We start from the raw sequence: 16,115 nt of genomic DNA, 5'->3' as shown, positions 1-16,115 counted from the left end.
CAATCTGTTTGCCCATTGATGCGTCGTGTGACCACAGTCATCTGTCACTTTCCTGCTTGCAGTCTCAGAAAAGAATAGTTTCTTGTCCAAACAGAGTGGCGGGGTTTTGGCACTGTTGGACTATGCCTTTGTTCTGCCATGTCTGACACACAAAACATTCTGCACCAGTCACATTCTTTGCAGAATCCTTTAATCCACTGCAAGAATGACAATTTAATCATGTAAAATCCCGGTCTGATATCATGTAATCAGCATTATGTACCTCCCTGACATTTTTTATGAATTAGGCAGCTGATTCCCAGAATATAGCGGATAAATAACTTTGATGCTGGTTAATTAAAATCCTTTCACTGCAGTCAGATTGCCAAATTTGATACCCTTCCTTGAAATTTTGGACCTGCAAAATAAGAGGTGACACAGAGGACCAGCAAATACATTTTCCAGATATGAATATGTGGAATTAGGCAGGACTACTATAGACACAGATTGAGAGGGAATATAAAGTGATATCTGTTTAACAGCCTACATTTAAGCTATAGGAATTCAATACACAAAGTATATAAAAAAATAAAATAATTCTGGTTTCTGTTGTGAAGCATTTCATTTCCCTTTAATGCCCTAAAAATCTGAGAAAATAAATAGTAATGTTGGAGGAGATCTGAGCCCACTCAGTGGATTGACTTATTTGGCTAACAGTAGGTAACAAGTAAAAAGTCAAACAAGTAGGCTAGCTAAAGTCTTAAAATTTGAAATGTAAATCCTCCATGCGTTGAGCACCCACATACCCAGCAGCACCAGTTTGATTAAGATTTTGCCAAGCTGGAAATGTCCCAAGATTAACATCCTTGTTGGTCCTGAAACAACATTTCCATCAACCAATCAGATTATAGGGTTGGGGTAAACATTAGGGCTGAGTTAGTTGGTGCATGAACAACATTCTTTCTTATCACCCCTCTCATTTCCATTTCATTTTAGTGGGTTTGTTGAAAGGAATGTTGTTCCAACAAAAGATCCAGGAACACAGCCTTCTCAGCCTCTACAAAAAATTTTATCAAAATACTGGTAACCTTACAAAATGTATCATGGCATTCATAATGTTGTTTGCAGCAATATACCTTACAGATTGTTAAAGGGATAGCTATCCTAAAAAAAAGACCAAACCTGAATTACTTTTTTCTTTTTCAAAAGATGTTAAGCAAAATATCAGCTACAGTCACCAGTCACTTTCATTACTTCTATTTTCAGTACAATGAAAGTGTATGGTGATGGATCCTAACATTCTGCCCAACAAGTCATTTTATGTTTTTATTTCATTTCATTTTTTATTTCATTTCCCATTATGTTTTCATTATGAAAGAAAGTCATAATGGTTTGGAATGACATGAGGGTGAGTGAATGATGAAAAAGATCATCTGAGAAGGAGGCTTTAGGATGCTGTCATTTATTTGTATTTCCTTTTTAATTACTATTTCAATGCCTAATATGAAAGGATGTCTAATATGCCTAACATCATGTTACCACACAGAGTTGCATTAACATTACACATCAGGATTAAAGGGATAGTTCACCCAAAAATGAAAATTCTCTCATCATTTACTCGCCCTCATGCCATCCCAGATGTGTATGACTTTCTATCTTCTGCAAAACACAAATAAAGATTTTTAAAGAATATTTCAGCTCTGTAGGTCCATACAATGCAAGTGAATGGTGACCAGAAATTTGAAACTCCAGAAATCACACAAAGGTAGCATAAAAGTAATCCATAACACTCCAGTGATTTAATACATGTCGTGTGAAGCAAACTAATCTGTTTTGTGTGGGAACAAACCAAAATCCCAAAAAAATGTCACTCTAAATCAAGCACTAGGAAGTATAATTGAGCTTAAAATCACGATTGTGCCGACAGACTGCAATGGCCAGATGTACAGTGAAAATGGAGTTATATTTTGGTTTGTTCTCAACCTAAAACAATTGGATTGCTTCCGAAAACATGGATTAAACACTGGGGTCGTATGGATTACATTCCAGCTGCCTTTATGTGCTTTGTGGTGCTTTAAAGTTCTGGCCACCATTCACTTGCATTGTATGGACCCACAGAGCTGAAATATTCTTCTAAAAATCTTTGTTTGTGTTCTGCAGAAGAAAGAAAATCACACATCTGGGATGGCATGAGGGTGTCTACGATGAGTGAATTTTCATTTTTGGGCTAACTGTTCCTTTAAAGACTGCGTGTCCAATGACAAATGACTATATTGTCGTTTTTTGGGCTACAGAGTGGAGCATTGTGGAAAAACGATAAAATAAAAGTCAGACAGTGTACCAAAACAGTGTTTGAAAGTAGAAAAGAGGACTGGACGTATTGAAAACAACTGACATCACCGCTGATCTGCGCTGTCTTCACCATCCGGCAGGCGGAGAACCCGCCGTTTCCTCACGAGGTTAATCGCGCGCACAGAGCGAACAGTTACTTCCTCACGCTCATCATCACATGTTATTATCGAATAGAGGGGCGTACCGTGAACCTGCAGGAGCCGCTCACCGCGGGTGACCATTACCATGATCGTCATGAACCGTTCGCCGGACAACAGGACTTGAGACCTGCGGTCTATCTCCAGTGTTCCTGTTCCCTGACTATCCTCATTTACTACTCCCAGATTTCCTGCACTTCCATCATCTGCCCTTTTAAAATAAATTCAACACTGGAACGAATTATGCTGTGGAAAACGGGACTGATATTTCTGTTCTGGGGCTTGACGTCCGGTCAACTCCAGGACACGCAGTCCGGCTCTCCTTCAGCTCCAGGGCGGAGAACTTTGGATTTTGGCTTCGTGCCCTCCGGAGTATACGAGACCGTAGCCTATTACGATCCTGGAGCCATTGGGATTTTATTTAACATGATGCACGCTTTCCTCTTTGTGGTTCAACCTAACCCGTTTCCTGAAGGTAAGCTCGGTCTGGTGATGTTCTTGTGAACTTCTGTGCACCTGCACCAGGTGTTTCATTCATCACAATGAACAGTGGAAATCTGAGGTTTCCCACTAATTGTTGAGTTACTTATTTGAATCTGATTACTTATATACACTGTCGATGATGTTGATTTTTCTTCATCTACATCATGAGCAGGTAGGCTTCAGGTGTGGTAGGTGCCACCTGCTGTTTCCATGGTGAGTTTAGCAGGTGTGGGCTGAAACTGACTGGTCTGTCCCATTCCCCACCCCCACTTCCATCATTAATTGGTAAACCTTGAGATTAGGATTGTGACCCTTTGAGTCACCTTCCTAATGAGCTGAAACACTAATCTGGAATGCCATATGTTGCTGTGCTTTTTATTTTCCAGTCTGCTACATGTGGACACTGTCTAATGAACAACGACAACATAATGGCATCTGCCAAACACATAAACATTGCATCATAAGATACATTCTGCTTTGTCGACCAGTCAAATGTTCTCTTCTGCTTCAGAAGGTCGTAGAACTTCCCCTTCCTCCTGCAGTTTGCTCATTTCATCTGGTAAATGGTGATGTTTCCCTCTAGCAGTAGGTCTTAAATCATCTGTGCTGTCTTGTGAACACATGAAGCACTCCTGCTGTTTTGCCATTTATTTTTATTTTTCCTTTTTTTTTCATTCTCAAATAAAAATAGCCACAGCTGTAGCCTTTTGGGAAATGAATTAGAATGATAAAGGCTCTCTGGCAGTACTCCACTATGATAGTTCATGTCACTGTGTTTGATTTGCACTGAAAGAGACACTGTCCAGATGCAAAGACCAAACAACAGTGCCATCATATCTCAGTTTCAGCTGGACTGGTTCTCTTTGACTATAAATGTTTGTTGCCAAGATCTATAGAGTGATGTATATCTACCAGGATGAAAAATTGGCAGTCATTTTACCACTTTGTCCAATAATCATGATCGATTGGCCAAGTAACAGGAGTCTGCCAACATCCTTATCAATAGATTTTGGATAATGCACATTTCTGTTTTCAAATATTTTCAATTAATAGAGCAAATACTGAATGAATGTTTCATTTCAATGTGTATGTGTACGTCTCAATTGCCTTAATTAAATTGTATTAGACTGAAATGAACACTAGAGGCGCTACAACAACTGTGTGATTTATTGACGTTCACACAAATCTCGACTACAGCTGATGATTATGACTTTTTAAACACTTATTTTTCACGCTATTACTCACACACTGCAATGTTATGATATTGAAACACTTTTACTATAATGCACCATTTTAAAAGATACATTTTAGCTTGTATTACAGACGCATCTATATTTGCACACTTATTCCAACATGGTCCTTACCCAGTCAAGCACTCAAGCTGACGCGTGAAACAAAAGTTTAATCTAAGAATTAATTACACCTGTGGCCGTTAAGTGAATTGCAGCCAGCAACCTGTTGCTCGTGCTCGTGCACACACTCCATAGGGACACGAGCATTGACCAAAACAATGATGTAACGTACAAAGAGACTATGTGATTCACCGCCATCATGCTGACAGATGAGGTAGCATAATTAAAATTACACAGTTATGATTGTTTTACTACATACTTTGAGACTTTACATTATATTTAACACTCCAGTACTGGAACAGGGCTAAAACAAAGTGTGGATATACGTCTGACTATGTGAGACTGTAGTTTTAAGTAATCACTTTTCTTTACATGATACATTGACTGCATTTATAAGATAGTCTATGTTGGTGCCAGCCAGCTTTATCAATAGCTGTTAGCTAAATTTGGTGGATGATGACAGTAGCTGGATATAAAATAGACTGTACATTATAAATATGTTGACACAATTCAGTATTGATGTGATTCCTTCACAACTGTCATTTTGATATATCGATGTGCTATTGTTTTATAATAATTGATTGTATATATTTTCTGTATAACCAAGTTACATCACACTGATGAATGAAGCTTTTTGCATTATCTTGAACACTGTCTAGCATTCATTTCATGTGTTATTGTAGTTCAGCTCAAATTATACAGAACAATCCTTATGGCACTATATTTCACATGCTTTGCAGTTATGTAAGTTTACCTGCCAATAAGAAGAACAGCAACAAGTAATCAAATGCCCTGCCGATGTTCACTCTAGTTTTTGCTCGACCATGATCACGTTCCCGCTTAGCCAGACAGGATTCATTAGATAATTTGAATTTTTTTTGGCTTACTCTGAGTTTATGTTGGAGTCGGTGTTGTGCTGGGAGCTGGACGTTTGCTGGATTACATCTCTAAGATAACGTTACCTAGTGTTGCAGACTGATGTCTCTGTTGAAAGAGAAGCACTGAGGCAAGGCTCTTGGGAGCACGCATAAATGTCACATCCTTTGGATGTTTGAAAAGCAACCCGCTCCCTTCACATGAAAATCAGTCTACAGGCTTTAATAGGCAACATAGGATGTCCGGGAAGGGCTCATGTATTAAGTTGCCTTAAAAGCCGTTCACTCATTAGCAAAAAAAAGGGCAAATATTACATGAAAATTGTTGCATATTGCACCTTTAAGTTTAGTGTTGGTAAAGGGTAAGGATGTCTATTTTGTTCACCTCTCATTTGCATTTAAAATACCATTGCCCACATTAAGGTTAAGTTTTAGGTTAGTGAGGTTAAAACTTCCAACTAATATTCACATTAAAAACCTAGTCTGATAACGAGACCATTTCGCTCACTTTTGGTGCCCCCTACCTGGACATTTCACTGGGAAACATATAATGCCTAAAGTATACTTCAGTCAGATGCAGACACTCAGCGTATGCCCACACACAGGACACGTCACACAAATCTCATCATCAGCAGAGTGCTCGAGCACTGAACGCACGCAGCCCAATTTTTCTTTGAATGCGCAGAATGTACATGCGCCTGGAATTATTTGCACTTAAAAAACAACAGTGGATGCACACGTCAAGAGCGCATGTGTGAGAAGGTCAGTAGATACCTGCATTTATATAACTTGAGGCCGAAGGAATATAAAGACATTTTTATGGGTCTAAATTCCTGAAGAGAAATAGTCCAGTGTCTTATAATAGTCGTAGCATCCATGCACCAATCGCCTGTGTATGCGGGAACCGTTTAATGGAGTATACTTTGACAGGCACTCGCTCGACTGTATGTAGACGCTGAGCGTTCACGTCAAAATCAAAGGATACTTTGGGCTTAATAAATCACGTAACTTTTTTATTCTTGCCTCGTAATATTCATGAGATCAGGATGGGAAAATGCCTTTGTTGGGTGAGTGGGTGAGTACCAAAGAAGAGGCCACAAAGAAAAGCAGAGCAGAAGAGAGAGAGAGAGAGAGAGAGAGAGAGAGAGATATTAATTACTTTACCAATATTTATATACAGTATAGGCCTGAATCTGTAACCTGAGAGGTTCCTGATAAGCATCCAATCATATTTAGTGCAGTGCTTCTTACCAAGATTCAGCGAATGTTCACAATGGACGAACAAAAATTTAAGTGGTGAGTTTTTTTTATAACTTCAAAAAAGATGTAAACTTTGCTGGAGGAAAAATGTAATGCTTAACATGTTGTTTGTGTGGGTTCCACACTTGCGTCACATCCACCCATGCTGCCATTTTCTTCCTGCAGAATTTTGCCATGCAAAGGTACATTAAATGTGACCAAAAATGCAATTTAGCTTTTTGTAGTATTTGCATTGGAACTGACTTAAGAAGACATGTCTCACAACACCACTAGTGAGACATCCTCAAATCCTTTAACCCTCAAATCTCAATGGATTATGACAAGTGAAAGTAAGACATGGTTGTGTGACATTCTTCTGGTTCACACAATATTTTAAATATTACTCTGGAATAAGGAAATGTACAGAAGAGAAAACATGCAAGTTAACAGAACGGATTATACTGTAACTAACTGTCTTAATAAGAAACTATTGGTGTCTTTAGACGTACCAAACTGCTCATTTACATCAAAGCCTTTTGGGAAGATGGCAGTAATGGCCTTCTAATTACTCAGTTTGAAGGGTTCAGGTTTCTGGCTGTCATATTGCCAGGAAAAGTATTAGAGAGCACTTAGGATATCTTTGTTCTCAGCTATTTCACTGGCTGTGCTGACAGCCACCTTTGCTATTACTCTCTGTTCTCTTTAGCCTTGGGCTCTATCTCATTTTGTTCATCTAAAACAAATTTCCATCTAATTCACCTCTGTCTTTAAAATTGTGCCTGGCTTCCATACATCTTTAATTACATGTTCCAAAACATAATATGTAAGCACTGCAAATGGGCTCAATTTTAAATTATCAACTTTCAATCCTGTTAGATTTTCTTCATATTTTCATAATGTCTCATAACTACTTACAACATTCTGGTTAGGGGTTAAGTGGGTTTCTGGATAGGTCCTCATTAGGGTTGCAACGGTATGACATTTTCACGGTATGATAACCATCTCAGAAAATATCCTGGTTTCATGGTATCACGTTATCCCGGTACCCTTTTGAAAATAAATAAAATAAGAAAGCTAACAGAATTATAATAATAAACCGAATCATAAACGTGATAAAAATAGCATGTAAATATAACATGTTATATAACTAAAGCATGCTAGTTTACATGTTAGCATAGCATGTTAAATTAGCAACTAAAAGAAAAATAACATCAGCTGTGTGAGCTTTTAAAGTAATATCCTATGTTTATTAACAGTTAACATATCCTGTAAGTGCACAACAGAGCAGATAGACTGCTCCTGTCTGTACCTTTAACTCAGTGCTTATCAACTGGTTTTCCTTCAGGAAAAATGTAACATTGGAAATCAAAAACATAAACTGTATTTAATGTATCCTGGGTTGCATTTCCTTTTATGTTGCATAGTTTTGTTCATGGTTTTCAAAGACATGCACCAATTTACATTATTTTTGTTGTTGATGTCATCAATAAAAGCGACAAGAAGTTTTCTTCCCCCCTTTTAAAAATTGAAGAGCATATTTACTTATATGAGTCCATTATAATCCTGTGTGTTTCCTAAATTCAAACATAATTCAAACAGAACATATTACACAGGAGGAAAGGCTCCTCATTACCATGGTTAGGTCAGTGTAGCTAGTCTTAAATAATAGTAATAATAACAAATTATAGTATTTATGAAAAAAAAATACTAGCTGAAACTGTAACTAAAACTGTCACTGTTGATTATAAAATATCAGAGTTCTAATAGATTCTACCTTTAGATTATTTCACATGAAACTATAAAAAGCATTAAAAATATAACATTTACTTTTACTCATGTAAAATCGTAAAACAATTTTGTAAAGGTGATGATGTGTATTACATTTTTTATTGATTTTTTTTACTGTTTGAGAGGTTCGACTTGACTTTCTCATAAGGCTTTAAACTAGAAAAGTCTCACTAGAATTGAAATTGGACACATTAGTTTTGAGGTCTGCTCTCTGCAATATCGAGGGAAGCCCGGTTGTTGCACACGAGCGCCAGAGAGCAGAGCAGTTCATTAACGTGAGCTGGTTCCGTTACATTCATGCAAAAGTGCAGATGAGAAGCCTTTAGCTTATTGCGAGATTATCATTAAATCTGCTTCAGCAGTCCTAAATAGGCTATCACTTATGTGGCAGCAGAAATATCTTCAATAGGTAGAACCATGGTATTGTTCTTTCCCTGCTGTCGGCGACCCAGTCCGAATAGACCTTCGACCCACATTTGGGTCGTCACCCACCAGTTGAGAAACACTGCTTTAACTCACACCTCAAACACTCACTTATGTCAGACCCCTCGCCTCGCTTCTCTCTGACATTTTCTCCAGTCTGTGCGTGTTTGTGGCACAAGTTGACAAGTCTGACAGGCAGATGAGGAGGAAAGTAGATGCGCACACGCAGGTGAGATTCTCTGTCCAGTTGCATTTTTATTCTCTATACGATGAGCAAATGCACATGGTATGAAAACCGTCAATTTTCATACTGTGGTGTACCACTGCAACCCTAGTCCTCATAACTCTAAATATTAAACTTATCCAATTACTTCAGCCTGAATAACTTAACACACCCACACTTTATTTTGTAAATCATTTTAGCCTATCAGTAGTTTTTTTAGCTTTTGTAAAAATATTGGGTTACATCTTAAGAAATAGTAGATAAAAGTTCACGGTTGACTTACATCAATGTTCATCATTCAAAATGTAAACATAATGAAGCCATTAACATATTTGAATACAGAATTGCAGTTGTCTTCTTTCTTACATCAATTTACATACTAAATTGTAATCAGTCTTGCCTTGCAGATGTTTAAGAACTTATAGCCACCTTTAAGGCCTCTATATACTTCCTACGGAATAGAAGAACGCACGGGTGTGATGTGATTTAGAAAAAAATCTGTCCAAAAAGAAGGTGTTTTTGCATTCGTTTCGGTGGTTCATAACAGCTCAATGGGGCGAACTTTTAGGAAAAATGCTTACCGACTGCCATTGGTCCACGTCATTGGTAGTTGTGACCTAGACAGTACCGCCGCACCCTACACGAATACTATGCAGTCTGCATAGGGCACCAGAAAGTCCACCGTCTGCCCTTACCCGCACGTTATACGTTATTCAAGGACCCGAAAGCAGTTGCGGCCTTTACACTGTGCAGTCAGCTGACCTTTGCACTGTATTTCCACCTGGAAATTAGGGGTAGGCAATATGACCAAAATCTTATATCACGATATTAATAATTTTATATTTCACAATATAGTAATTTTTTTCTGGAAAATCAATAAAAATGGGTTTATATATTAAATAACCATATTTTAATGTCTAGTTTTTTGGATAATCCAGTCAGTGAATTAAATATATAAATGATAACTACATTCCTATATTATATTAGGAATTCCTATTTAAATGATTGATTATATTATATTTGAATAGATATAAACATAAATTAAAACAAAAATATAAATACAAAAATCAACCATCCTGGTTTAAAACAACCTTACCATAATACAACATTTCTTCAAGAACTTCAACATCTTCTCAAAGCAATGCAACAAAGAAAAAAATACATTCAAAATATCCAGTGAAAGTCGTTTCTGTAGAGAATATATGAATGTTTGAAGGCAAATGTGGCCGGTTTGTTTCCAAACATCAAAAATCATTCAAACAGAATTGTATTAAAGCTGATAATGTTTAGTTTAAAACCCCTGTATTTTGACGCATGTTATTGCTGTTTTCCTTGTCCGTTGTGGGTAGACTGTTGGTCTGTTTTGCTGTTTGATTTCCTCTATAGCGCTATAAGGTAAAAAAAAAAAACTCCGTAGAATTTATATGGGTCACGTTAGTTTTGTGGTCAGCGCCACGATTTTGAGTAGAGAGAGACAGCAAATGAAAACCCTCTGCTCTCTCCTGTCTCATTAACTCTACTCTCCCTCTTCACCTATAGCTGGTGTGTGGTGGGTGTACTGGTGCACAATGGCTGCTGTCGCATCATCCAGGTGGATGATACCCACTGGTGGTGTTTGAGGAGAATCCACTGTTCACTATGTAATGCACTTTGAGTGTATGACAGAAAAGCACTGTATACACTGATCAGCCACAACTTATCTCGTTACATTGGCACCTGTCAAGGGGTGGAATATATTAGGCAGCAAGTTAACAGTCAGTTCTTGAATTTCTTGTGTTGAAAGCAGGCAAAATGGACAAGCGTAAGGATATGAGCGACTTTGCCAAGTGCCAAATTGTGATGTCTATACAATTGGGTCAGAGCATCTCCAAAATAGCAGGTCTTGTGGGATGTTTCCGGTATGCAGTGGTTAGTACCTACTAAAAGTGGTCAAAAGATGGACAACCAGTGAACCGGCGACAGGGTCATGGGTGCCCAAGGCTTACTGATGTGCGTGGGGAGCGAAGTATAGCCCGCCTGGTCCGTCCCACAGAAGAGTTACAGTAGCACAAATTGCTGAAAAACATAATGCTGGCCATGATAGAAAGGTGCCAGAACACACACTGCATCACAGCTTGCTGCATATGGGGCTGAGTAGATGCAGACCAGTCAGAGTGCCCATGCTGACCCCTGTCCACTGCCGAAAGCGCCTACAATGGGCACGTAAACGTCAGAACTGGATCATGGTGGATGAAAGAAATAGAAGAAGGTGGCCTGGTCTGATTAATTACTATTCTTTTTGATCATGTGGACAGCCGGGTGTGTCGTTTACCTGGGGAAGAGTTGGCAGCAGGATGCACCATGGGATGAATGCAGGCTGGCGGAGTTAGTGTGATGCTCCGGGCAATGTACTGCTAGGAAGCCTTGGGTCCTGGCAATCATGTGGATGTTACTTTGACACGTATCACTTACCTAAAGATTGTTGCAGACTATGTACATCCCTTCATGGCAACTGTATTCCCTGATGGCTGTGGCCTCTTTCAGCAGGATAATACACCCTGACACACTGCAAAAATTGTTCAAGAATGGTTTGAGGAACATGACAAAGAGTTCAAGATGTTGGCTTGGCCTCCAAATTCCCCAGATTTAAATCTGATTTAGCATCTATGGGATGTGTATGACCAACAAGACCGATCCATGGAGGCCCCACCTCGCTACTTACAGGACTTAAAGGATCTGCTGCTAAAGTTTTGGTGCCACAGGACACCTTCAGAGGTCTTGTGAAGTCCATGCCTCAATGGGTCCGTGCTGTTTTGGTGGCACGAGGGGGACCTACACAATATTAGGCAGGTGGTTTTAATGTTGCGGCTGATCGGTGTAACGTTCACTTTTGCAAACATTTCAATGTCTTGCTAATAATATTTCAAAATATTATCCCCATGAGAGCAACTTTTAGCTCCATTACAGATTATACTGCAGCACCTAAAACTAACAATACAGGTGCAGGATGACTGACTCAATCCATCGGAAGGAGACATATGCAGTAGACTCAGCTGCCAGGGCAACTTAAGTGTATCCTAGTCAGTGTGTTTGCGTTTTCCCCATTGGCTTACATATGTCTGAATGCAGTAGTGTTATATGAGGTGTGAATAGCAAATGGTTTCTGAAAGAAATGCAATACTTACATAGATCTTAACAGATCCTTGTTTCTTAAAAATGGGGCACAGCGCTGCCAGGACAGTTTTTTTAATGTTACAAAATGCTCCAGAAGTGGATGAAAAGCTACGTTGCTTGTAAAGAGATTGTAGTTTGTCATTATGTTATGTGTATTTATTGAAGTTTGGCCAAAGTCCCTTTAAGGCAACTTTGGGAAGTCAGTTCACTTGGCAATCATCTTGGTAACCCAAGGCAGCTATTTTCTATGTAAGCAAGAGGCATAGTCTTGCTCAGCGGAAGTGCAATTTTATACATAATTGTTCCTGTCATGTCTATTTGTAATTAGACTTCACTTTAATATACAGATAATAAAACAATACGTTTCTCACAGGATGCCCATATCTGCCAAGCTGATGGTTCATTAATATGATCCATGCCAGCAGGGTGGCTGAATGATGAAACACTATTGTTCATCACAGATGATACCCATAGCGGCATATTTGTGAGCCGCCAGCTTGCTTTGCTCTTTTCCATCTCTAGAGGCAGCCATGTCAGTCTGAGAGGAAATGAGAACTTGAACTTTTTCCCTTGTTCCTTGCCCCAGTTATCTCACTCTGCTTGGCCTCCATTCTAGCATTGCAGCGCTATACTGGTTTCATGGTATACCATGGTGTGAAATTTGACAGTTTTCATACCATGTGCATTTGCTTATCTATGGTATTGAGAAAAAAATGCAACTGGACAGAGAATCTCACCTGCACGACCACATCTACTTTCTTCCTCATCTGCCTGTCAAGCTCGACAACCTGTGCCACAAGCACACACACACAGTGGAGAAAATGTCTGAGAGAAGCGTGGCGAGGGGTCTGACATAAGTGAGTGTTTGTTGTGGGAGGTAAAGCAGTGTTTCTCAACTGATGGGTCACAGGTCTATTCGGATTGGGATGCCCATATCTGCCAAGCAGACAGCGGGGAAAGAACAATACCATGGTTCTACCATTGAAGATATTTCTGCTGCCACATAAGTGATAGCCTATTTAGGACTGCTGAAGCAGATTTAATGATAATCTCGCAATAAGCTAAAGGCTTCTCATCTGCACTTTTGCAGGAGTGTAACGGAATCAGCTAGCACTAATGATCTGTTCTTCTCTCTAACGCGTGCGTGCAACAACTGGGCTTCCCTCGATATAGACAGACCTCAAAACTGATGTGTCCAATTTCAATTCTAGTGAGACTTTTCTTCTTTAAAGCTTTATGGAGGAAGTCAAGTCGAACCTCTCAAAGAGTAGACAGTCCTGACATGCCAAACAGCACTGAGGAGGAAAAGAGCAACAATGTGTTATGCACTAAAAAAATGTAAACATCATTACACATCATCACCTTTACAAAATTGTTTCACGATTTTACATGAGTAAAAGTAAATGTTGTATATTGACAAAATGTTAGTTTCTTATGAAATAATCTAAAGGTAGAATCTATTAGACAGTATATGTCCATTGTTAATAAACATAGGATATTACTTTAAAAGCTCACACAGCTGATGTTATTTTTCTTTTAGTTGCTAATTTAACATGCTATGCTAACATGTAAACTAGCATGCTTTAGTTATATAACATGTTATATTTACATGCTATTTTTATCATGTTTATAATTTGGTTTATTATTATAATTCTGTTAGCTTTCTTATTTATTAGATTAATTTTATTTATTTTCAAAAGGGAGATTTTTTTTTTTTACACATAATTCAATAATAATAAAAAAAATTCAATTGTTCACTGCTATCACTCCTTTAAGGGTCATAGTAACTGATAATAATAATTGTGTAATACCGTATACCATGAAACCATGGTATTTACTGTGATGGTTATCATACCGTGAAAATCATCCGTTGCAACCCTAATTTAATGGAAAAGAGCTGTGTGAACATTCTTTAGAATTTCTTCTTTTGTGTTCAATTGAAAACTTCCAACAACACAGGAAAGAAATTAGGGTAAATATTATTTTAATTTTTTTCAAATTTCTGGGTGAAATATTACTTTCGAAGACAGAAGGATATGCAATAAATTGTCTTCATATATTAAAAATGCAGTGCACAGTAGCTGTTTCCAGCGAGAGCCAGACTGTGATTTTTATTTTATGAGAATTAGATTTTAGTGAGCATACTGATGTTTGAGGAGGAAGTCAGAGATGCTGTGTGCGTGTGATTTCTCTCACTGTATCTGAGTGGTCACGTGTTTTCATGACTCCAGCATGACTGTGGTGCCCCTGAGGCTTGCACTTGTCACTCAAATTCCTGGGGCATCTTTAACACAACATGAGGCCCACTGAACTCCCATACTCTCAGTGCTCTACTCTCAGCATGAACAACATCCTAATAATACTCCTAATATTATTTTCCATAAAGCTCTTATATTTATTTTTTGGCCTAGACATGCGCATTATTATTTGCATGATAATTTTGTGCTGATTTTGAGCTGATTATGTGATGAATTGTTTCGTGTTGTCTTTTCTATTTATTCTGGTTTTCAGACCTCAAAGCTTTCTCCCCAGTCTAAAAAAGACCATTAGTTGCAAATAAGTTGCATAAACGTCTCTTTCCTAAATCCTTGGATGTCTGATGTCAAGAAACCCAAATACATTTACTCCTGACTGCCCACATTTACACATCAATAACACATTTTCATCGTTCAGCAACTTTGCTCACCCATTCATGTTGAGGTAATGAGGAGGAAGTAGGACAGATGCGATTATTGCTAAATACCAAAAGGACTAACAATAAGAATAAGATATGGGGAAAGTTTACCAAATCATGTGCAGTTCCTGGCTTTGTGTATTTCCCGAGGGTCTGCATATCCTTCTGAAACCACACCTTAAACATTTTAAATAGGTCCTTAAAGTATAATATTTGTCGCTCATGCAACATGCATCATATTGCAAGGCATAAAATAGGTTTTGGTGAGAAATAACCATAATTTAAGTAATTTTAAGTAGGGATGTACCATAACATTTAAAAAATATATATAATTTTTTGGAGAACATAATGATGATTTTTATGGTATTGTATGAGTACCAATACTTCAATTTTGGTACTCGCCAATACATGTTGTCCATATCAACAGTTTATTTACATTTTTATCATCAAAATTGTGTTTATATAAATTAATTCATTAAAACTTTAATCAAATGAAAATATAACAATTAATTTTCAACATAATACTGTATTCTTTTTTATTAAATTAAGTGTTTATACAGTCAGGTCCATAAATATTGGGACATTGACACAATTCTAATCTTTTTGGCTCTATACACCACCACAATGGATTTGAAATGAAATGAACAAGATGTGCTTTAACTGCAGACTTTCAGCTTTAATTTGAGGGTATTTACAAAATCAGGTGAACGGTGTAGGAATTACAACAGTTTACCAAAAGACCCGGCAGACCACGGAAAACAACTGTGGTGGATGACCGAAGAATTCTTTCCCTGGTGAAGAAAACACCCTTCACAACAGTTGGCCAGATCAAGAACACTCACCAGGAGGCAGGTGTATGTGTGTCAAAGTCAACAATGAAGAGAAGACTTCACCAGAGTGAATACAGAGGGTTCACCACAAGATGTAAACCATTGGTGAGCCTCAAAATCCTGAAGGTCAGAGTTTGCCAAACAACATCTAAAAAAGCCTTCACAGTTCTGGAACAACATCCTATGGACAGATGAGACAAAGATCAACTTGTACCAGAGTGATGGGAAGAGAAGAGTATGGAGAAGGAAAGGAACTGCTCATGATCCAAAGCATACCACCTCATCAGTGAAGCATGGTGGTGGTAGTGTCATGGCGTGAGCATGTATGGCTGCCAATGGAACTGGTTCTCTTGTATTTATTGATGATGTGACTGCTGACAAAAGCACCAGGATGAATATTGAAGTGTTTCGGGCAATATTATCTGCTCAGATTCAGCCAAATGCTTCAGAACTCATTGGACGGCGCTTCACAGTACAGATGGACAATGACATGGAGCATACTGCGAAAGCAACCACAGAGTTTTTTAAGGGAAAGAAGTGGAATGTTATGCAATGGTCAAGTCAATCACCTGACCTGAATCCGATTGAGCATGCATTTCACTTGCTG

At 38.3% G+C, this 16,115-nt stretch overlaps 1 protein-coding gene across 8 annotated transcripts in view; it reads left to right on the top strand.

The window, feature by feature from the left end:
* Positions 1-2,435: 2,435 nt before the first annotated feature.
* Positions 2,436-16,115, top strand: part of LOC127663017 (prominin-1-A) — a 105,113-nt gene continuing 91,433 nt past the window's right edge. For 4 of the 8 annotated variants that reach the window (XM_052154404.1, XM_052154397.1, XM_052154399.1 and 1 more), the window contains exon 1: positions 2,436-2,943. In XM_052154404.1, coding sequence (XP_052010364.1) covers positions 2,712-2,943 — 232 coding nt within the window. In that variant the 5' untranslated portion in view covers positions 2,436-2,711. The remainder of the gene's footprint in view (positions 2,944-16,115) is intronic. The other 4 variants (XM_052154398.1, XM_052154401.1, XM_052154400.1 and 1 more) reach the window with 1 other exon arrangement.

Source organism: Xyrauchen texanus, chromosome 23 (genome assembly GCF_025860055.1).
Source record: "Xyrauchen texanus isolate HMW12.3.18 chromosome 23, RBS_HiC_50CHRs, whole genome shotgun sequence".
NCBI lineage: Eukaryota > Metazoa > Chordata > Actinopteri > Cypriniformes > Catostomidae > Xyrauchen > Xyrauchen texanus.
The sequence above is the reverse complement of the archived record's forward strand: the minus strand, read 5'-3'. Positions and strand labels throughout refer to the sequence as shown.